This window comes from Fusarium vanettenii (genome assembly GCF_000151355.1).
Source record: "Fusarium vanettenii 77-13-4 chromosome 10 genomic scaffold NECHAsca_82_chr10_2_0, whole genome shotgun sequence".
NCBI lineage: Eukaryota > Fungi > Ascomycota > Sordariomycetes > Hypocreales > Nectriaceae > Fusarium > Fusarium vanettenii.
In genome coordinates this window covers 273,815-296,083 of record NW_003315807.1, presented here as the reverse complement: position 1 = coordinate 296,083, position 22,269 = coordinate 273,815, and the positions used below count along the sequence as shown (strand labels likewise).

The 22,269-nt window shown below is 52.0% G+C and overlaps 7 protein-coding genes across 7 annotated transcripts; 6 read left to right on the top strand and 1 right to left on the bottom strand.

The window, feature by feature from the left end:
* Positions 1-1,311: 1,311 nt before the first annotated feature.
* NECHADRAFT_49835 (uncharacterized protein) lies at positions 1,312-3,828 on the top strand (the record flags this gene model as incomplete). The annotated part of the gene is made up of 2 exons (XM_003039904.1): positions 1,312-3,110; positions 3,168-3,828. The coding sequence occupies 2 exons, from the start codon at positions 1,312-1,314 to the stop codon at positions 3,826-3,828; spliced, it is 2,460 nt and encodes an 819-aa protein (XP_003039950.1).
* A 1,234-nt stretch (positions 3,829-5,062) lies between these two features.
* Positions 5,063-5,605, top strand: NECHADRAFT_9346 (uncharacterized protein; the record flags this gene model as incomplete). The annotated part of the gene is made up of 3 exons (XM_003039903.1): positions 5,063-5,165; positions 5,216-5,421; positions 5,480-5,605. Coding segments are annotated over 3 exons (435 nt in total), but the record flags the coding sequence as incomplete, so codon positions are not given.
* Positions 5,606-6,671: 1,066 nt separating this feature from the next.
* NECHADRAFT_101788 (uncharacterized protein) lies at positions 6,672-8,423 on the top strand (the record flags this gene model as incomplete). The annotated part of the gene is made up of 1 exon (XM_003039902.1): positions 6,672-8,423. The coding sequence occupies one exon, from the start codon at positions 6,672-6,674 to the stop codon at positions 8,232-8,234; it is 1,563 nt and encodes a 520-aa protein (XP_003039948.1). The 3' UTR covers positions 8,235-8,423.
* Positions 8,424-8,839: 416 nt separating this feature from the next.
* On the top strand, positions 8,840-10,750 carry NECHADRAFT_96615 (uncharacterized protein; the record flags this gene model as incomplete). Its single annotated transcript, XM_003039901.1, has 2 exons — positions 8,840-9,253; positions 9,305-10,750. 2 exons carry the CDS (start codon positions 8,840-8,842, stop codon positions 10,748-10,750), a joined length of 1,860 nt encoding a protein of 619 aa, XP_003039947.1.
* Positions 10,751-11,313: 563 nt separating this feature from the next.
* NECHADRAFT_96614 (uncharacterized protein) lies at positions 11,314-12,558 on the top strand (the record flags this gene model as incomplete). Its single annotated transcript, XM_003039900.1, has 5 exons — positions 11,314-11,377; positions 11,424-11,789; positions 11,844-12,144; positions 12,181-12,273; positions 12,351-12,558. The coding sequence occupies 5 exons, from the start codon at positions 11,314-11,316 to the stop codon at positions 12,556-12,558; spliced, it is 1,032 nt and encodes a 343-aa protein (XP_003039946.1).
* A 250-nt stretch (positions 12,559-12,808) lies between these two features.
* NECHADRAFT_85503 (uncharacterized protein) lies at positions 12,809-15,719 on the bottom strand (the record flags this gene model as incomplete). The annotated part of the gene is made up of 3 exons (XM_003039713.1): positions 12,809-14,504; positions 14,552-14,800; positions 14,851-15,719. The coding sequence occupies 3 exons, from the start codon at positions 15,717-15,719 to the stop codon at positions 12,809-12,811; spliced, it is 2,814 nt and encodes a 937-aa protein (XP_003039759.1).
* Positions 15,720-17,583: 1,864 nt separating this feature from the next.
* Positions 17,584-21,731, top strand: NECHADRAFT_85502 (uncharacterized protein; the record flags this gene model as incomplete). Its single annotated transcript, XM_003039899.1, has 3 exons — positions 17,584-17,606; positions 17,732-18,334; positions 18,398-21,731. 3 exons carry the CDS (start codon positions 17,584-17,586, stop codon positions 21,729-21,731), a joined length of 3,960 nt encoding a protein of 1,319 aa, XP_003039945.1.
* Between the last annotated feature and the right edge of the window lie 538 nt (positions 21,732-22,269).

Here is a 22,269-nt window from a genome sequence, read left to right as displayed (position 1 = left end):
TTCATGTGAAAGTAGCATGAAAATCCGATGGCTTGAGCGTCAGCTACCTAGACGGTGCAGCCATAACGCTTCGGTTTGGAACAGGATTGTTTCTTGACGCTCGCCAGCCCTCATCCACGTATCTCTGGTTCTTCACATTCCTTCCAGATTTTGGCTCACTTGCCTGATGTCTCCTAGGCCCTGGCAAGGTTTCATCAGACTTTGGAGTCGTCAGCTGCTCGGGAGAAAGGAAGACGGAAGAGAGGAGGGTTGTACGATGGCGACGGGCGTTGCTCGTGAAGGAGGAGGATTGAAGCCACCACTTTTGGTAACATGGCTGACGACGGTTTACGTGGTTACATGAGTATGACCTCCTTCTAATATCGCCTTTCGGGATCTGCAAAGTTCATGGTCACAACCAATAGTAGGGCTGAGTGACGAATTCACACTCTTGGAGTCAAAGAACCAGATCTTAGGACATATCTCGGGCTTGTTGATGCGGGGAACGGGAAGTTATGGTGTGCAATATGTAGTAGGTTCCTGACTAGAGAAGCTCCATTCATCCGAACGTGAGTTGCACACACTATATGTGACGAGTTTCTTGACTCGTTTCATATGACGACTCAGGCTGCATCGCTCATATGCCTAACCTGTTCCAAATTAGACGAATGCGGGGTATCAACATGCCGAACTGCATGTTGTGCATCATGGTCGAGAGAGTTGTCGAGGTATTGGATGCCACAATATTCAGCTTGGACACCGAGGATGCCGAACTATGCCCGCACGTGCTGGGTGTGACAACTCATCCCAATTGAACGATAGCTTCAATCAAAGAAACATCCTCCAACCGGTGAGTGAGCATCAGGCTTTTTCGTCCACCACTCACCGTCGCCTTGATGACCCTGCCATTGCGGAGGAAATCGGGTGGATCCGGGCTGGACCCCGATTTGACCGGGGAAGTGCCCCTCTAGCGGGCTCAGAAGCCGAATTCTAGTGGCTCGGGGTTGGAGTCCGCTATTGCTCAGTGGGCCGTTCACCTAGAAATATGGCCCGATGCTCCCCGCAGGAATGGCAAGACACCCGACCTGGCGGCAGGAGAAGAGAGACACTCACCGAAATAACCGGCGACCGATGCCGCTCACCTGCCATCCACATCCGATTCGATCCATGCCCCAAGCCCAGACCCAGGGCTTGACTAACATTTCGCTCAAGTCAACGCCTCAACACCACGAGATCTCTTCCAGCCTCATCACCACTACCATCGCCCGCCGTGCTGACCTCTCCCCGCCCCCGACGAAGCCCGCGCCTGCGGCACACAAGAGGCGATCGCAAATGACGGGCCCAAACAAGATTGTGAAACGCACCGGACGAGACTCTAGGGGAGTTTCGCGCCCTTCGTCCGGTGGCGCTCTCTGCAAGACTTGCACGCCATGTCGCCAGAAAAAGGTTCGCTGCGACGGCGCGCGACCCCAGTGTATCGAGTGCAGCACAAACAACCTGGCCTGCGTGTACCCTCACGATGCCCGACGTGAGCCCCGTCCCTCTCGTGCCCGTGTGCAGAGTCTGGAGGCGACCATCGCAACCATGCTCGACCACATGAAGGCTGCCGGAATCCTCACCCCCGAGATGCAGGCTGCGTGGACTGCTGAACTCATGGATGCCGATCATCCTTCCCGCGCATCTCAGGACTACACCACACATGGCCTGAGCCGTCTGGCTTCGACCGCCGCCATCGCGAGCCCTCTTCCGACCCCGACGGCTTCCACAGTGGCGCAAGAAATGGGCGCCAGCTTCCTCTCCTCGCCGCCCCGAAGCAGCGTTGGTCCGACCGACAGTGAAACCAAGCCGCGACTCGACAGCTTCAACACTATCCTCTCGCGAACAAATGCACCCGTCGACTCGACCGAACTTGCTCCTGCAAAGTTGGTACCTCGTCCCATCAGCAACGACGGCAACGGCGATGGCACCGGCTTGTCACCCAGCGAAGCCCGAGTCGCTGGCGTCTTCCACGAAAATGGCTACGTTTCTGCGGTCCACGGTCTCGCCAGTATCATGAACCCCACGTCCCGCGCCCAGCACCGAGAAAATATCAATACCATGACCCGCAAGGGCGACGATGCCATTTCGGCCTCGAAAGCCCGCCTTATTAGCAATGCTGCGCTTCAACGACAACGAGAAGCGCGCATGTTCCGCAACCCACGAGACTTGATGGACCTGGACGGCGTGGATCCTGAGCTTGCCAAGCATCTTCTCGACCTGCACTTCAACCGACAGCACTACGCCTACCTTATCTCGTACCGACCTGCTATCATGGACAGTCTTGCCAGCGGCGGCGGACCCTTTGCAAACAAACTCCTTCTCAATGCCATCTTCTACTCGACTTCTCTATACAGCGATCGCCTGTGCCTACGCGCCGACCGGGATGACCCACAAACCGTTGGCAGACGCTTCTACGATCGATTCCGCGAACTTCTCGTTGACGAGCTGGACAAACCTAGCATCCCTTCGGCCCTCGCGTTGCTCTTGACCAGCGTGTCGCTCGTGTCGCAGGGTAGACCGAGCGCCGGCTGGAGTTTGTCAGGAACTGCGCATCGCATGATTATCGACTTGGGTTGCCACCTGATGCTGGGTCCCGACTATGAGAGCACGGGCGGTGTCACGACTGAGCGGGTACTGCGACGGGACCTGGAGCAGGAGATGCGCAAGCGCCTATACTGGGCCGCCTTCACCACCGATGCTACCCAGGCCCTGTACCTCGGACGCCCCTGCATGTTCGCCTCTGCGCAGGCCAGGGTGCCACTCCAGCTGCTCGACACCTTTGAGGAGCTCGAGGAGTGGGAGCCCTACGTCGATCCCAAGTCTCCGGCTTCGGCTCCACCTCCATATGGACGTCAACCTGCCCACGCCGTGTCAACGTTTAGCAGCCTCGTGCGTATACTGCAAATCTCTACAAGGATCAATGACCTGTACGGCATCCAGTGTGTCAAGTACACGACCGAGTACCTCCTCAACAAGAAGGAATCGATCGAGAGGGAGTTTGAGAAGTGGCAGAACAGCTTACCCAGCCACCTACGATTCGACCCCGATGATACTACCACCATCACGCCTCCACCGCATCAAATCACCCCACAGTGAGCTTACCCCAGTGCCCCCACGTAGGGGTCCCTATTTGCTAACGGTCGGTACAGTACCACGTTCCATGCGCTCACCATCTTGCTACACCGCGCGTTCCTTGAGGAGGGTCACCTTAGGAGGCACACCGACGAGAGCTCCAAGCGACGCGGTGAGGAGGCATGCATCCAGAGTGCTCTGATGATTCAGAAGCTGGTCCGGCGATATCGGGAGTCGTTTACTCTCCGCCGCGCGCCATTCCTACTCTCGTATGCTGTCTACTCGGCTGTCATTGTGATCCTTCGCCAAGAGCGTCACGAGAGAGGCCAATTCACCGAGCCCATCTCCTTCTTCTGGACATGCCTCAGCGAGCTGCAGCTTGGATGCAACTTTGGCCTCAAGAAGCCGCTCAGCGTGCTCCAAGATATGGTCCGTGAGTTCCAGACCACTCTGAAGGAGAGCAGTTCCGCAGGCCCGGAGCAGGGACCCCAGCCGGCAGGCCTTGACGAGAGCTTCTTTTTCCCTCTGGCCATGACCCCTTCGGCTCCTGGTCTCGCGCCCACCACGACAGCATCGACGGGTACGTATGTTCCATCTGATTACATCCCACATATGGACCATTTCGATCCCGCTTTTGGTACATCACCAGGACTGCTCGACTTCTTGAACGATCAAGAAAAGGACATTTCTCAGGACGCGCTGTATGGACTGTTTGCGCCCTCGCAGCCGTTCCCATGACTGGCGGGCGAGCCTGGCGAAACCTTTGGTGCAGGACCAGCCCCAGCGGCCTGACATTACTGTCTAGCCCAACGTTGTCCTCTGAGACTGTCCTCCCCCGTCAGACATCGGCACGTGTCGATGCCTCGGTTCGCCGGCTTGCTGAGACAGGTTCGGTGCAAGAATCCGAACGTTGAAAAACTATATTCGCAGGCCTCGTGCAGCCGAGGCATAACACAGCCTTGTAGCGGGTTGGCGCCCGTGATGTCGAGGAATAGATAGCTGCCCTTTCAAAGATTGGTTGACAAGAGCCGTCATGGGATGAGGCTCTGTCGACCACTCTCTGAAAGTGTTTCAAGTTGAGCTGTTGCTGTGAGACAGCGAGGCTCGACTAGCCACCCTCTTTCCTAGAAACCTCCATTGTCGTGGCTGTGGGGATGTACGCCCCATCGCAGGCAGACCGCCAAGGCATGTGGAGTACATTGGGAGGCTTCACATTTAGATGCTGTGAAGCTTCTTGTTTGACGGATTATTTACGACTTGATGAGAGCCGTTTTTTGTTGGCAGGGCCTTTTTTTATTCCTTTGCGCATAGACCATCAGAGTTGTTAGAGCGTTATTTGGCCATGTTGAATATTATTAGATGTGTTTATGAGTAAATAAATGACGAAAAGTTGCAAGAGGTTAGTGGAGATCTTGGTGGTGAGCAACAGATGTGTAATAATCATTGACCTTTGAATAATAGCCCAAACAACAAGAAAATTATTATGAGGCCTCGCACAATGACAGGAACTGTAAATAACCATCATCAGCACTGATTAGAGGCTGTGATGGGCGATGCTGGTTGCTACACATGATTCGAATTGTACCACGCTGGCACACCCTCAATTACCCTGAACCACCACACAAGAAAAAATCCGACAACTATCAACCTTGTAGCCTCAGCAGACGCCGATATCTAGTGTAGAATCTGTAAAATCTTTCCAAGGCATATCGGCAACTCCATTCACGCCCACTCATATTCTGCCACTATTTGTGCCACGATCGCCGTGGAGTGAATGGAGGCCGTAGAAGGCAGATTTCCAGCGATGAGTCAGCGCCACTGCACCGCCTTGGGCGCCCTCACGAAGGATCGATAAAGGTGTTTCTCATCAGCGCAGAGTTTGTAGCATTTACATCGAAGTCATCGCATTCACCTCATTTTCGCCAAACCTCATTTATTGGTTCAACACTTTTGTTCAAGCATCTAATCCGCAATGGCCTCAGCTGCACTAAACCCCCGCGTTGGCGTTTCTGCCATTATTTATGGGCCTGACGGCAAGATGGTTACTGGGAAGCGCAAGGGAAGCCATGGAGCGGGTGAGTAACGGTGATACTATGTAAATACACGCAGGCTAATAGGGATATAGGCACCTGGCAACTCCCTGGCGGCCATCTCGACTATGGCGAGAGCATCCTCGTGTGCGCTGAGCGCGAGGTCCTCGAGGAGACGGGCCTCAAAGTCCGAGGCATCAAGATCGTCGCTGTGACAAACGACGTATTCGAAAAGGAGGCAAAGCACTACATCACCCTTTTCGTCCTATGCGAGATGGAGGACAAGACGGCACAACCCCAGGTACGTCAAATACGAGTTGCTGCTCCCGCGCCGCTCACCCGACTAACCCACAACGCAGGTACTAGAGCCACAGAAGTGCGACGGATGGTACTGGAAGACATGGGACGACCTGAAGCAGCTTCTACCAGCCGTGTCGCAGGGCGAGCAGGGAGAGAGCCTGTTCCTACCGCTGGTGAACCTCCTCGAGCAGACGGACAACTTGGATACCCTGAGATCATAGGTTGGAAGTGGGCCGAGGACCCGGTCAACGGGATAGAACGAGAGGGGGATAACTAAGCTGAAGCGATTCACATAAAGCAAAGCAAACAAGGGCGCCACTAGATTTTCCGTGACGCCGAGATGAACAATAGACTTGTTTCTGTCTCATCTGCAGGGGGGGACCCGTCACAAACGGGGTTCGCCCCTCTGTATTGTCTTGGAGCTAGTATCCGTGCCGTCTCACTATTTTTGACCTGTCAGGACCTGCCAGGACCTTTTTTCGGCAGGGTTCAGTTGAATCTAAGCGTTTTTTTGGTGTTTTGCATTGTCGATCATCGGTTCGGGGGGCTGGCAGTATTTGCTTTTGCGGGTGAGGGCGATTTTCAGGGACGAGAACTCCTTGCGTTGGATACGTCATGAGGGAGTTTTGGAGGGGAAGAGGTGAGTGCAATTGAGTGCGATTGAAGCTGACGAGAGGAACTGAAGCGATGGTATTAGGACTATCGTGGACTTGCGATTGTCTATGCAATTGAACAATGCTTCTATCGAGACTGACAACACTCTGAAGCAGCGAGATCCGCCACGGCCCAGCGCCAATGAGACACTCATTGTCGGCTGGAGCTGTTGTCTCGGAGGCACATCTGAGCCGACCTCCTAGCTATCCATCCGGCAGACTTCGCTTCTCTACGATCGGCAGGATTGTTTCTTTTCCTCGAGGAGGCTTTGGTGAAGGATCAATCTCTTGGTTGATCGTGACCCGAGATTGACTAGGGAGTCTATGATCAATCGACCGAGATTAGCTTCCGACGCGGAATAGAGAGGTCTCACCATGGAGGGTCTTTGCGAGGATCGAGTTCTTGTGAGAGCTTCAAGGGGTTTTGAGTTGTAAGATTCTGGGTATATAATGGGATAGTAGTTCCTCCTAAACTCAACTCTCATCATCACTCACAATCATCTCATCTACTCTACTACTCTCCTCTTCATTCACTCTTTAATACACACTTCAGTCACTCTTTCGACTACAAACCAACTACAACTTTTTTAATCTCAAGATGCCTTCCAACATCATTTCCCAGCTCGAGGTCATCAGCCGTGAGACCGGTTGCCTCCTCGACATCTCGACCCTCATCGACCTGAGCATTTGCCCTACCCTCGACATCATCACCAAGAAGCCCAACAAGGTCGAGGCCAAGGACAAGTACATCACTGTCACCCCCACTACTCCTCAGAAGTCGGTTCACTACCGCCGAGGATGCAGCACCGACAACTGCTACCAGGTTCCTGAGAAGGTGTGCAAGAAGAACACTGTCATCCACGACATTCAGATGCTTGTTCTTCTCGGTCTTCTCAGCAAGGAGGATCTTGAGAAGTACCTCCACATCACTGGCGAGCTCCCCGAGAGCGAGCACATCGATGAGGACAAGGATGGCATGACCGTCGACCCTCTTCTCGGCCTCGACGTTGGCGAGGATGGCTCCCTGGCTGATCTCGACGTCATCGGCAAGGATGGCCTCGTGAACCTCAACCTTGGCAAGGGCAAGGATGGCAAGCCTCCTCTGGCCAACCTCAACCTCCTCGGCCCCGATGGTCTCCTCCGCCTTGACCTCAACGGCAAGCCTCTCATCGATCTCAAGCGCCGATCCGACCGCCTAGTCGATGTCGATGTCGGTGGCAAGAAGGACACCGACCAGGCTACTGTCGACGTCGATGTTCTCACCCACGCCAAGCGGGCCAACCGCCTCGTTGATGTCGATGTCGGTGGCAAGAAGGACACCGACCAAGCTACTGTCGATGTCGATGTTCTCACTCACAAGCGCCGTGGTCTCCTGGATGGCCTTCTGGGCGAGGATGGTGTTGTGCCTGAACTTTTGGACGGTCTCCTGGGCAAGGATGGCCTGAACCTGGAAGATCTCCTGGACCTTGACGTTGGTGGCGAGGCTGATGAGGACGAAGCTGCCATCGATCTTGATATCCTGACCACTCCCAAGGACAAGGATGGCCAGAACGGCAATGGTAACGGCGGCAACAACGGTGGAAACGGCAATGGCTCCAACAACGGAGGCAACGGCAACGGCAACGGATCTGGTAACGGATCTAACAACGGCGGCAATGGTAACGGCTCCGGAAATGGTTCTGGTAACGGCAATGGCTCCGGCAATGGAAACGGCTCTGGCAATGGCAACGGATCTGGAAATGGCAATGGATCTGGCAACGGCAGCGGTAACGGCTCTGGCAACGGATCCGGCAGCAACAACGGCCACGGAACTCCCAGCTACGGCCCCGGCTCTCAGTACAGCAAGAAGGACCTCAGCAGCCACTACCAGCCCATCTGCAACAAGGGCTTCAAGAAGGAGTACATCACCCGCACCAAGCAGGAGCACGCCAACGACGTCAACCACTGCCTCGCCATCTGCCAGGCCCAGGGTGCTCTCCAGACCATCCACTCCGGCACCAAGCGCGGCGATATCGCCCACATCCTCGTCTGCGCTGCCATCCAGTTCGACCAGACTGCTGAGAGCGGCAACTGCCACTACATGGTCGCCCCTGAGACCGAGCCCTGCGAGGAGGAGTACCTTGAGGAGAAGAAGGACTGCTACTCCTTCATCCGCAACTAAGCGGTGCACGACTGCAAAAACATGGTGACGACTGACGGCTTTACTGGCTGGGATATGAAAGGTGTACAGGCAAGGCAATTGGGAGGTACAAACACCACATTTGGACAAACATCCAGCCGGATGACATTTTCGTTCTTTCACAAACTTTAGGCACTTACATTTAGACTTAATACATGTTTTCTTTTGTCGATGATCAATCGAGTTCTCTTTCAGACGTGACAATCATGCAGCGACAGTAGCTTCAGTTGTGGTGGATTGAGTCCTTGGCTTTACTGAACCAACAATAGTAAGAATTGTAAGTCGGAACATTCCATAGACATTCAAAGCTACTCTCCAAGACAATTAAACTTGTTTGTGTTGTCTTAACTGCTGTCTCGTGTCGCAATCGCTATAGCCGAGTTGCAACTATCGCGGCTCGTGACCTTGAGTTTAAGCTCCGAGCTTCCCATACCTCCATGACGCCTCCTCTCTTGGACCTCCACGCCAACCACCAAGATATACCCCCCATCTCTCGCCCTCACTCTCGATCCATATTCTTTAATCGCCCAATGTCATAGTCAGCTACACTTATCAGCTGCGCGCACTCGCAGCATGCTATCGTCACCATGTCTTCTCTAGCTGAACCCCGTCGCCCCCGTCTCCTCGCCCGCAATCGCAAGCTCCGCCATTTGCGCGGAGTTTGGCTACGCAACCTATCTTTTGCGCCAACGAACTTGAGGACCGCCGACGATGCCGATCTAAATACGAGTCCCAAGAAGCTGCCCGTGGTGAGGGAGACGAGCCAATTGCATCCATCGCGATCGTCCGAGAGCTTGAGGAAGGACGCTACGCGGCCTGATGCTTTGCGACCACAGCAGAAGAGAAGGACGAGTCTGAGCTTGGCGCATACGAACCCCGTCGCGAGACAGAAGAAGCTTGAGACGTTGATTGAGGAGTCGGTTGGGGATGTATTTTACTCGCTGCACGTCGAAGGGGAGACTGAGCCCGTCTACGTCAGCGAAGTGCGCGAGAAGGCAGCGGTAAGACGTGTGGACACTCTCAAGCTGAGCAGACATCTGACTACCAAGTAGAACTTTAACTTTAGGTTCTTCAGCCTCGAAAACTCCGATTCGACCATCTCGAGAAGTTGCGCCTTGACCGTCCGTGTCTGGGTCCGGCGACCAAAACAAACATCGTGGATCTTCCTGCTCGAAGAATCGATAGACCTTCGTCGACTCAACTTTATAGGCACGCTCCTAGACCGAAACTTTCCCCCGAACGCACTCGTATTCCACCTTGAAGATGGTGTTTACTCGCTCGATTTCCCGAACAAGATCTCGGAACCCAAACAAGCTCCGCGAATGGCCACATCGTCATACAGTACACTTATGAAGCTGGCCAACCTAGAAAGCTCGATCGAGGACGCGATAGAGACTCAACAACGACTCATGGAGGAGATAAATCAGATATTAGCTGCGAGACCAAAGGACAGATCGGGGACAGCGCGCGAGTCAGCTTCACTGGTGGAAAAGTACGTCGCTGTGCAACGGCGCGCAAATCAGCAAGCAGAGAAGAGACGGGATGAACTACAAGAATCGCTCAAAAGTCGAAGAGAGGCTATAGCAAAAGGGAGAGAGCTTCAGGCCAAGGCCGAGGAGGATATTACCAACAACAAGGAGCAGTTGGAAGCTTCCAAACAGCTTCTCGAAACAACACAGCAACAGATTCGCGGTCAGCGAAGACGCATATGCTCCGACCTCGCCGAAATATTCCCCATTACTCCTATACCGAACTCGCCAGCGCTTTCTTTCAAGATCTGCAATCTTCCTCTTCCGAACTCGACCTACGATGCTGCGACGGCGAAACAGATCCCCGAGGATGTCTTGTCTGCCGGGCTTGGGTATGCGACAATGCTTACCCATCATCTCCAGTTTTATTTATCCCATCCGCTACCATACCCTCTTGACTGGTTCGGTTCTCGATCATACGCCCGCGACCATATTTCTCAATTGTCAGACAAGCAGGTCTCTCGCAGAGAGTTTCCTCTATATTTGCCCCGGGGTGGCTCAACAGCAGGCCAGTGGCGCTTTGAGTACGGATGGTTCCTCCTCAACAAAGACATTGAAGCCCTCTGCGCCTCACAAGGTCTTCGAGTTGTTGACATCCGTCATTCGCTTCCAAATCTGGAGTACCTGCTCTACGTGTGCAGCGCTGGCACCGACCAAGTTCCCGAGCGCAAAAAGGGTGGTGTCCGCGGTTTATGGGCTGGCAGACTGAAGGGTCGGATGTCGACCATGTCAGGTCAGACGGATGGCGATGGAGGCAGTATAACAGAGAGCCGAAGGGGAAGTGTCGACAGTGAGATGATGAACCAGCATAGCGACGCTTTGAGGACAGCCCTGCTGAAGACAAACGGACACAGCAGGGATAATTCCATCACTGACAGCCCTGTTGACAATCTCTCGTTGCCGTTTGGCGAGGATGATACCAAGTTTACGCTCAGGACCAAGGGTTTGAGGGAGAATGTGTCCCGTTGAGTAAGGGAGAGTGCTTCAATTATATTTTAGAGCTGGACATGGCAACATGATGTCTCCGTGATCGATGATGCGTTTCAAGAGCTTCAATAGTGATAGGTATAGCTGTAGGCTATAACCTCACAGCGCATTAATTACCAAGTTTTGCTACACTGCCGCGACTGACCCTGCCATTAATCTACGACCTCCAATGCTTTTCGAATGATCAGTGACAGTGATTATTAAAATACTTGTTCAATGACAACTGGCTAATTAATCTCGTATTTCGGGTTTACTCCGCTGTTGGGCATTTTGGAAAAGCCCGACGGGACGGATCTATAAGTTAATTCAGCTCCGTTTGGCATCTCCAAAGATGGAAAGGAGCGAGCCCCGGCTGGAACTAGGAGTAGCTCTCACCGACGGAGTTTACGGTCCTACATTCACACGTTTCACGACAAGAAACCGAGATATAAAACACCAGCTCAGTCGGGGCAGTGAGTGAGACCTCCCGATCAACATCTATCATTCCCCTTACTACACTTCTCTTGCCTTCAAGAATTGGCCCACGGCTCTTAACCACTGAAAACATGGCGGAATCGAAACTGAACATCATCATTGTTGGCTCTGGACTTGCGGGCCTCGGCGCGGCGAGTGTTCTCCAGGAACACCACTGTCTATGAACGCGGTGGTCCTGAAGCAGCCACTGGCGGCCAAGGCATTTGCCTATTCTCCAACTGTGTCAAGATCCTTCAGTCCATGGGCCTCGACGCTGATCGCAGTGGCGGCGTCCCCTGCCACGACTATCGTCTATTCGACAAGGCTGGCAAGCGGCTTAAGGATTTCCCCATTGACTTTAAAGGCCGCTATGGAGTTGACACTTTGACTATGAAGCGGTCTTACTTCCGAGAGGAGTTGCTCATGCTGGCAACTGCGCCGCCTGCGGATGGTATCAAGGGAGAGCCTGTCCGCATGGTCTTCAACACTGCTGTTGCTGAGGTTAATCCCGAGGCAGCTTCTGCCACGCTGCACGACGGGTCAGTCGTAAGAGGCGATGCCGTTATCAGTAAGAAGATTTCCATGAGAGACCTAGATCTTGAGTAACTAACGCAGGGTTTAGTCGCGGATGGCGTTCACTCACGTCTCCGTAAACGAATCACCGGAGACGAGACCCATCGAGCCAAGAAGAATGGCGACACTTGCTACCGGATTGCCAGCTCCTTTGCCAAGCTCAAGGAAGCTCTCGGCTACCTGCCCGAGTGGTGGGATCCCGAGACGGCCGACAGTCGTATCAGCGCCCTGCAGACGTTGGACGACATGAACCGCCTTGTTGCTGAAGAGTCTTGGTATGCAAATGGTGATCGCAAGGAGCTGATTAGCACGTTTGCCGACTTTTACGAGCTCATCCGAAAGATACTCAGGTAGGCCTGTTCCGTTAACCTTCAACTGGAAGCAAGAGAGCTGACGGCCATAGCATTGCCAAAGAGGTCAAGGTTTGGGACCTTCAGGACATGGGTCCTCTCCCAAACTGATACAGAGGACGTGCCATCGTCATTGGCGATGCCGCACACGCCATGACGCCCATGCAAGAATAGGGAGCTAACATGGCAATGGAAAATGCGGATAGTATCCGTTTGTTGCTTCCAGGCATGGACGAGGATGATATCAAATCGGTGCTCTCCAAGATCGACGCAGTTCGGCGACCACGTGCGGCAAAAGTGCTGCAGGACACTCGTCTCCAGGCTGATGAAATTACCAGGGAAGAGCGATTAGCTAATATGGATTACAACTGTGGTTACAACGGAGTGTATGAAGCTCTGAAAGAGCTGGAGTAGAGTGCTAGTGATAGCAGCATGGGGGGATTTAGGGAGAAGCTGGGTGTCTTTAACCTCGCATTTGAGGTGTTTCACCTCACCAGACTTGCTGTACTCTTCTTGTAGGACACAGGTTAGAAAGGCTTGGTAGAATGGCAGGTTTCAAGATGGATTGTGCAGCTACGTATTGCTCATGTGGACGAATTGAACAATCTCTTCTCAACTTTCCAAGTATCGATCCGTTTGATATCAAGAGAATCGCCCTTCCCGCCTATCTAATTATAAGACTCCGTCTAACAATAGGCAGATGTCTGAAGAACCGCCGGTCTCTACCACATGTGGCTTCAGAAGTGATGAAGTCGTCACCATAGTCATACGAGTCTGTCGAGGCCGAGTCGCAGTTGGAGTTTGTGTCATCTCCATCGTCAAAGTTAATATCGAGGGAGTTCTTTTCGGGCGAAGTTGCGTCGGCCTTGGTGATGACCTCGAAAGTGCTCTCGTCAAGTCGCTCAGAGTTCTTGTCTTTCCCCTCGCCAAGTGCTTGTTTATCAAGCGTCGCCCGCTTGGTCGCATCAGGAATAGCTGCGTTTGACTTGGCAAGGAAATCAAGGAAATCATCGTCGTCATAAGAGATGTCTTCATCCTCGTCAACAGACTCTGCACACTCCTCACCAAGGGACTCCTCTTTCTCGTCAAGAGGCTCCTTAACCCCCTTACCTGGCGTGGTAGATTCCAGAGCACTCCGTGCATTGCCGCTCACACCATGTGGCCGCATAGGATAGGCCCAGGAGCCATCCCAGGCCTGTGATGATTTCTCTTGAAGCCTCTCCGCTTTCTCTCGAAGTCTTTTCGCCTTCGCGGCTCGACATCTCTCCACTGCTTCAGCCTGTCGTCTTTCTTGATCCAGCTCAAGTTGCCGGACTTCCTCGATTGCCCACTTCATCGAAGGCTCCGGAATGGCCTGGACCTGGCGGGCCGCCTCTCTTTCTGCTCTCGGCATCCTTTTCACGTATAGTTGGTGTACGTATCCCACTCTCTCGTAGATATCGCTGTTGGGACGCTCGGGATCATCCAACTTGACCAAGACGACTACAAAAGGTGTTTTGTAGAAGCTTTTCGGTATGTGAACTATGAGAGCCTCCCAGCGCTTCTTGCCGTTTTGTGTCTCAGATAGTACAGCGCAAACCTCTTTTCGGTGTTCCTCCGAAAGGGGGTCGAATGTGAACGAGCCTTTGAGCCTGTACTTTTCTTCGCCGAACTCCACCAATGCCTGTCCGCGAATGGGGTCAATAACCATCGCGTCTCGGAGAGACCAGCCATCCACATGCAGGTACCTCGATGGCTCAGAGGGATAACCTTTTCTGAGATACTGAGAGATGGGTGCAACTCGTCCATCCACATCTTCGATAGAGACGGCAAGTTCTGAGCTGATCCATTCCTTTGAAGTCTGACTTGGCCATTTTGCGGCCAGAAACTCAACTGAGCCATCTGCACTCGCCCACGACCATGTCGGGAAGTATGTGCGTCGCTGCGATGTCTTGGTCGTGGTTTCGGAATCGTGCCTGGAGGCTTTCCAAGCTAATCCGTAACAGAAAACTTGAGAAGCAGACTCAATAGGATCCTCGCAGAGTCTGGATACGTGAGTACGAACTTCCGAGCTGTCGAGTGGACGTGGAGATTCTGCAAATGGAACTCCCCACAGGAACGCTGCCTGGCCTCCCGAACCGTGCGTGAATGTGCTCATTGTAGCCTTGATGGCGTCGAGGACGTCATAGCCGTGAGCCAAGTCACGCTTGGAGAAGGCTTCGATGTGGTTCCAGACTGACAAGTCACGTATGGGTCGTTTATCGACTTGCCACGAGACTGGCTCGGTGAATATCTCGGATTGTTGACCTTCGGTGCAGTGAAACAGCACTTGATGAGGAGTGAAGATGAGCTGGCGGGGTGAGAAGAGTCCCTCTTGGTACCTATGGGTGGTCAGCATGTGCTAGTACTGTCAGAGTGATTCACTTACGTCCATCCGCGAGTGTTCCACTTGCACTGCGATGTGGGCGGGAATGGCTCAACTGCAGAGACAAGGAGATGACCGTTGACCTCCGCATGCGTCTGCTCTCGTCGATCTATCCACCAGACACCGGGCAATCCATGCCATGCATGTGTACCAGCTGCCGCCACGATGGTGAACAATGCGTTTTGATAGATGAGGTGCATCTGATAGAGATGCTCATGGAGGATTTTCTCGTCGCCTTGCGGGAGGCAATATCTTTTAAATCGTTAGTTCAGGCAACGGATTGTTGATAGGGAGATGCATACTTGTCTACCCACAGGTACCGATAACCCATCTGAGTCACCACTCGCATGGCATCCTCGACGACCCAGGGGGTAGGTGGAAGCTTTCCCCTCCGAAGCTGACTGTCATCGAAGGGCTCTTCATCGCGCTCTCCCCAGACATAACTCAGTGCAACAAAGGAATCTTTCGGAGCAGCCTTCTTGAGCTTCCTTGTCTTGCAGTCAATAAAGCGAAGACCCTTGATCAGAACTCGGTCGACAGTCCAATTGCATGCTGAATGGTTCTTCTGGCACTCTTCCAGGAAGATGCGCCATAGACTGTAGTTCATCCGGCTGCGCACTCGACGGGCTGGCGATGGAATATTGGGGGTTGAAAAGGCTGGGTAGATGCTTCCATAGTATGAAAGCACTTGTGCGTCTGGGGTTCTCTTTCGTGCGACCTTGAGGGCGATGAAAGTCCCTTTCTCAAGTTCCCTAACTGGGAGGGCAGTATGCGTTTTTGTCTGGGATTTCGATCGCGAGGGGCTGACCTTGAACATATCCGCTGTGTCCATGTACTCGGAAGACTCTGAATGACCGATGGAGTCCCTATTCTTCTCCAGGGGGATCTCAACGGCAACGAGGAGGTATGGCTGCGGTTCGTCATCTTGCTCAGGGCCGACCTGCTCACAAAGATCGCATTTGTCGTGATACGAAGCAAGATCCTCGTTACAGAAAGGTCTGTAGATAGCTTCGGCGATCAAGCGGCACAGGCCGCACGATGACTTGCACTGCTCCTGAGGAACATCACCAAGCTCAACAACCAGATGGGGCGTTTCGTATCCACCAGAAAAGACCTTGTTGAGGTCAATGCCTGAGCATCTCTGGCAGAGTTGATCCTTCTTTGACGCCATGGTAAACACCGAATTGGGAAATTGTGAGGTATGAGAGTAGTTGGCAAGCTGAGAGACAGGGCTGGGTGAACTGTGAAGTTGTGTTTGGTGGTGTAGATGTGATCCTTGCAACCCTTGCTCTTTTTATGCCTGTAAACAATTGGCCTTGCGGGCCCAACATATTTGTGATATGCAGTATTCATTAACTGGACATTTGAGCATTAAAGTTCACTCTGGTCGGCCTGACTCACGCCGGGAGTAGAGAAACGTAGTTGGCTTAAGGCAAGGTTCAGGAAAGATCCGGCCGCATACCCCGAAAGGGTCATAGAAACCTAAAATTGACTACCAAGACAAGAGTCTCGCATTGAAGCAGACAAAGAGTTGACTAGAACGAGAAAATGTGACTATCATAGCTTCAGGAAACCGAGAACTAGTCCTGACTCCTCCTTACTGCTGTCCCTGAGAGTTGGAAGGCTGGCTTTACCTGGCCCAAGCCACCGCATCAGATATGTCGTACTGATAGCAGACACTATTGTTTGAAGAGCTGTGCTCGAGTTGCAGCGAAACCGAACGGTAGACCCACGGTTTGATGACTCTGTTATGTAATTGAGCCATGTCCATTTAAATGCAATCTCGCCAAGCCTGAGGTGAACCTACAAGTTTGGGTGCGCCATCTAGATGCAATCCATGATCAGGCTTCCAACCCCTAGGGCAATACTAGCACACGTAAAGAGGGAATTCTAATAAGCGATAATTTAAACTCAGACAAGTGCCCGCCTTATCGGCATTCACGTTATTCAACTTCACTTGGTGAACCTCTCTTACGGGCTCATCTTCAGCACAGCCACCTGTGTGCTGGTGGTAGGTAGGCTCTAGGCGTACCCACTCACCAGACCTTGGCAAAGCATCCAAGGTCCCCTATGAGCAAGCGGCAAAGTGGCAAAGCATGGATTAGAAAGGTACTGCGTTAGTCGGGCACTGGATGTGACAAGGCATGCAGGTGGTGTCCTCGCGTAGTGGAGGTGGTTTGCCGTCGAAACATGGCGTAACCTGATTGACCCAAATGAGATGTGCATACAATTCCAGGCTGAACAGAAGCAAATAAGCATTTTAAACTCTCAGCTATTGGACGAGGGCATGAAGCGTGATACACCAACATGCATGTTGGGCTGGCCACTTGCACTCTTATGTCCAATGGCATGACCGTGTCTGGGTGCTTGGAAGCAGGCTGTGAACAACCCAGCGAACAGCCCTGGTCTCTGCTCAGTCATGAACCCCGCAGCTGAGTCTACCTTAACTTCTCGCGGCTTGCCACTTCCCAGTTCCAGCTTGTATCCTTCCTTGCTCGTCTTCATGACCTACTTGGCCTTACTATTGTAAGCGTAATATATCCGAGGAACATCCCTCTTATTGCAGGTATTGCGAGCGAAAGACAGTTGCCTTCGGAGTACAGGTAGATGTCGGAAGATCGGCCACAGTCGGAGCAAATGCTCCACAACAATCCCTTCCCACAGGATGAAAGAGTAAGGCTGAAGAGAGATTTTGGCAGAAGAAAATGACTGAAATGATCAGATGGGAACCCAGAGGAATGCCGTCCATCAACTCACTGCCAGAGACGAAGCTAGGGTCGCAGTTGGGAATCATTACACGATCAACACCTACACTAACAGGCTACCGGACAAGCCGTCGAAAGAGAGTGGGTAGGCACCAACATAACTTGAATCCGTCGTCCACTAACAAGAAACACAGAGATTATGGGATGGATGAAATGCACTGACTTCACCAAACTGTATAAGGAACGATATTTGCCTAATCTCTTTCCGAACGTTGGGGAGGAGCCGCTGAAGGGGGAGGAATTCAAGAACTGGTGTAATGGCACCAACAAATGGCTTTGGTGTCATGGAATGCGTGAGTGTCGTTCCAAGATCTAAAGGAAGGGAAAGGGTGGCTGATGAGTAGCAGCCGGTGCTGGAAAGTCGGCATTGGCGTAAGTAATGCAATATCTGGCATCAAGAGAGGCTAAAACCTACTAGAACTATTATCATTCGGCACATCATCAAACTGCAGAAGGAAATGACTCGTGAGAAAAGTATCGGTTTGGCATATATATACTGCGACTATATGGCCGAAGACCAGTCAGCCCTTGATTACGTTGGGGCACTCCTCCGTCAACTTGTCAATCTATCCGAAGAAGTCTCACCTGAGGTCGTCACTCTGTACAAAGATCACCAACCGGGCTCCTCGCCTCCAAGCACTCTCCTCGAAGGATACGGATTGGCATTGGAAACCGAAATACGTCGGTTCGAGTCGGTCTACATCGTCGTGGATGCACTCGATGAATGTAGAGATGACGACGAAGGAGAATTTCAGCCATGTACAAGAGCAAGAGTATTACAGACTCTTGGAAGTCTCGGGGACAAGATTCACGTTCTATTTACATCCAGAGATGAGCGTCCTGCAGTCAGCCTACCGGATCCTACCATGCCAATTGCCATTATGAAGGTTTTGGCTACGGAAAACGACATTCGCACCTATGTTCAGGCGCGTATTGAAGGCAGCCAGTCGCTCAAGCACAATACAGATAGCGGACTAAGAGAAGATATCAAGAAAACCGTGGCGAAAAAGGCTGCTGGGATGTAAGCGACTGCCCCCTACAAAAACCATCAACTAAAGGAAACTAATGTTGGGCATAATCACAGGTTTCTGCCAGCAAAACTATACATGCAAATTTTGGTCAACACAGCTAACGGCCATTCGAGGAAGAGCGCTATCAAGAAGGCATTGAGGACTCTACCACAGTTCGACCACACCCAAATCTTGGAGAGCTATCAGAAGGCGTACCGGGCTATCCTCAAAAACATCTGGTTCCAAGGCCCTTTTAAAGTCAACCTGGCCCGCAGAGTGTTGTCTTGGGTCATATTTACCCGAGAACCTTCGGGTCTCACTCTTCCCGTCCTTCAACAAGCATTATTACTGGAAGACGCAGAGAGCCCCGTGGGCCAGAATGAAACTGCCTTGAGCGGCTGGGACTATGATATTAATGACAGGGATGAAGATGAACAGGACGAAGCTTCTATATCGGATGATCCCAGTAATTCCTCGGCGTCTACTCATGGAGATGTGATCCTGGAGGAGACCATTCTCTCAGTTTGTCGAGGGCTGATCACGATAGACCAGGTCAGCAAGCATATCCGGTTCGTTCACTACACGGCTCAAACATACTTTTCCAACGAGAATGTTCGCGCGGAATCATTCCCTCATGCTCAAAGCCAACTCACAGAATCGTGCATTGCCTCTCTTCTTTCCAAGGAAGTCGACCATCCATTTTCCCGGTACTCATGCAGGCATTGGGGACACCATGCTCAGATGGTTGAGGAGCAGTTTCAAGACAAGATCTTGGACCTTTTTCGGAACCGGGAGAAAATGTTGAGTTCCTTTCAGCTCGTTGTTGATTCCCTGTCTCCTGCTTGGACAACAGAACCACACGAGCCGAACAACAACTCCCTTCCACCTCTTTACGTGGCTGCATATTTTGGCTTGAAACTGACAGCTACACATCTAATGTCTGAATATGGCACTTTGGATATCCTGCGGAAGGATTGTCGAGGCTGGAATGCAATGATGTGGGCAGTCGTCGGCGGTTCGCTAAACCTGGTACGACTACTGTTTCGACGGGAGAAGGACCTTCTATCCAACGACATTATTTTCTCGGCTGCCGGCTCTCGGGTTGACGAGATACAGATCTCGAAGGTCTATATTCCACATGGGAAGATTTCTCTTGCTGCAGCCTTGGTCCCAAAAGCTGGGCTATCCTTCACCAAGGCGTTGCCAAAAGCTATCAGACCCAACACCAGTGACGATGTCATCAGATTTCTGTTGGACAACATTGAGACTGAGCGCATTGATTTGAAAAGAGAAAGCGACGGGCGTACACTTCTGTCTGTTCTTGCCGGAAACTGGCAGTGGGATTACGTTCAGATTCTCCTCGAAAGAGGAGCAAGCGTCGACCTGAAGGACACAAACGAGAGAACACCATTACTGTGGGCACTCCAATGCCCCAGATGCAAGATTAAAATCGATTCGATCATCGTCTCTGAAGAATCCTCCTTAAGCATTGGCGAGATACAGTGCCTTGAGTTTCCTACTACTGTCAGCATCAAGGACTACCGAGTTTCCGAGATGACAGTCGAGCCTTTTATCTGCAAACTGATTGGGAACGACCTGGAGTCTACGAATGACGACGGAAGAACCGCGCTTTCACTCGCGTGCGAGTCCAGATTCCATACCGTTGTGGACAAGCTTTTAAGCAAAGGAGCGCGCTCGAACACAAAGGACACCCTTGGGATGACGCCGCTGCATTATGCATGCAGTTTGCCTTGCTTCAGAACGGTTGTGATTGAGTATCTGTTCTGCGTAGGAGAGTCAAAAACACGCTTGGGGACGGCTGAATTACCGAAGCTACATCTTCGAAAGAAAGACAACACAGCCAAGTCGCTAGGGAGGACCGTGGACTTGCTTCTCCAGGTGGGAGCGGAAACTGGTGCTCGAAACTACCTCGGCGAGACGCCGGCGTCGCTCGCCGAATCAGATGGGCTGGTGAGCTGTCAAAGGCTGCTTGACCCTCTCAAGTTTAGTTCTGATAAGCAGTCCGGCACAAAATCAGGCTTCTGGCAGGAGGAAGAGGATTGTGCCAAACTGTTGGTGGCATTGTTGGATTACCGAAGCCGATTCCAAGTGCGTACATTGAGGGTCATAGATCACTCGAGACTGATTTCACATTCATCGTTGACCGCTGAAGTTCTTTTGATTCAGCATGGGTCATCAGTGATCCTCTCAAACAAAGCAAAAATCGACAAGCTCACTGTTTGTGACGATTCAACCACTGAGATCCGGACAGTGTCGGTCATCGGGGATCTCAAAACACACCACATTTCTCGAACAGTCATCTACGGACCATCAAGTATCCAGAGCCTATCTGGCTCAGAATTTTCAACGTTGGTCATCAAGGGCCAGGTTGAGATCAAGGACATGACCCTATCTGAGCGCTGCGCTGCCTATGTCAGTGGTAACACAAAGGTCAACAAGATCGATGGGCTTGACAAATCTAGCTTCACCATCACAGAAGAAACACGAGTTGAGCAGATTCGCCTTGATAATCATTGCACCATGTTTTCCATTGGGGAATCCCGCGTCAATATGGTTCAGGGGTTTGGGTCATCAAGAATTGTGTTGATGGGATCGTCTTTTGCTGCTCGCATTTCGGTTTTTGACGCGTGTGTAGTCATTTGTGGAGGTCATGCTCACGTAGAGCGTATGAGTTGTACGGGCCAGTCTTTCGTCTCGTTGAAGGAAAACATTGAGATCCGTCGCATGGACAGGGAGGGTGGCGCCAGCATCCTCGCCGAGGATCGTGTTACAGTGAGACTAGCTTTCAGGAGAGATGGCTCAAGTCTAAGCTTTCATGCTGATACTGAGACTGGAGACGCTGAAGCATTAGCAAAAGGTCTTGCAGACTTACGGAGTCTCTCGGGAGTTGTTACGACGAGTAGTTTGGGTCACTTGGTCGTCATCTTCGATGAGGGGGATATCATTGTGAAAATCCGCCAAATAGCCCAAGATGGCCCTCCCCACATTCTCACGGACTTAGACAGTTCGTCGACGGTGGATGAAAAGGAATCAAGGTCTTTCAAGGACCGAGTCAACAGGTTGATCGAAGTTGACAAACAGCGATGGTGCCTAGTGCAGAACAAGTTGGTTAAACACAAAGAGCGCCAGAAGGAAGCTGAAGATTCCCAAGGCAGGGAAGAGGAGTGGAACTTGGAGACTAAAGGGGAAGAGTCCAAAGCAGCATCCTGGAATTGGGGGCACCTCAGCGGCACTGGGGCAAAAAGGGCAGTTGGCCTAAGCCCCATAACGCCGATGGACGGATATACGGCGTTATTGGCTACCAGTTGTGATGGGTGCTTGGACTATTTGCACTTTTGCCAGAGCGGTACTAGTGTGCGACAACAGTACTTGAATGAGACAGTTTGATAGCTCTTTGAAAATCTTAGATATCATTACTTTATGGCACCGGCAATGAGGTCATGGGGGAAAGTACAGCCTAATCCTAGTCCACCAGATCGTATCAGAATCCCGACTCATCTTTAACGTTGCTGCTATGTAATAAGGAAACTAAAGCGGTCGAGCTCTTGAGGCTGAACGTTGAAGGAATATTGAATGTTGTCACAAAGACGCATTAGACTTGGGGAATTAATCCTAGTAGCCCCGACATGTCGTAAATGAACGAGCTGCTTCCCTTTGTTGATTTGTATTTCCTCTTGCGGTGTCTACACCGCACTTTGATGCTACTAGGAGAATAGGATCGTCCCAGTTTCACTTGAAATGTGAACCACGCCAGGAGCTCCTTGATAGATCGACCGCACTCCATCTTTGCCTGCCACAGGCACTTCCGTAGTGGGAGTATTATCACGCCGAAATACCGCAGCCTCGGTTTTCTAATCTCCAGTGACTGATCAAACATGGTTGGTAATGTTGACGGGTATATAATACCTGTATCCCGTGAAAATCT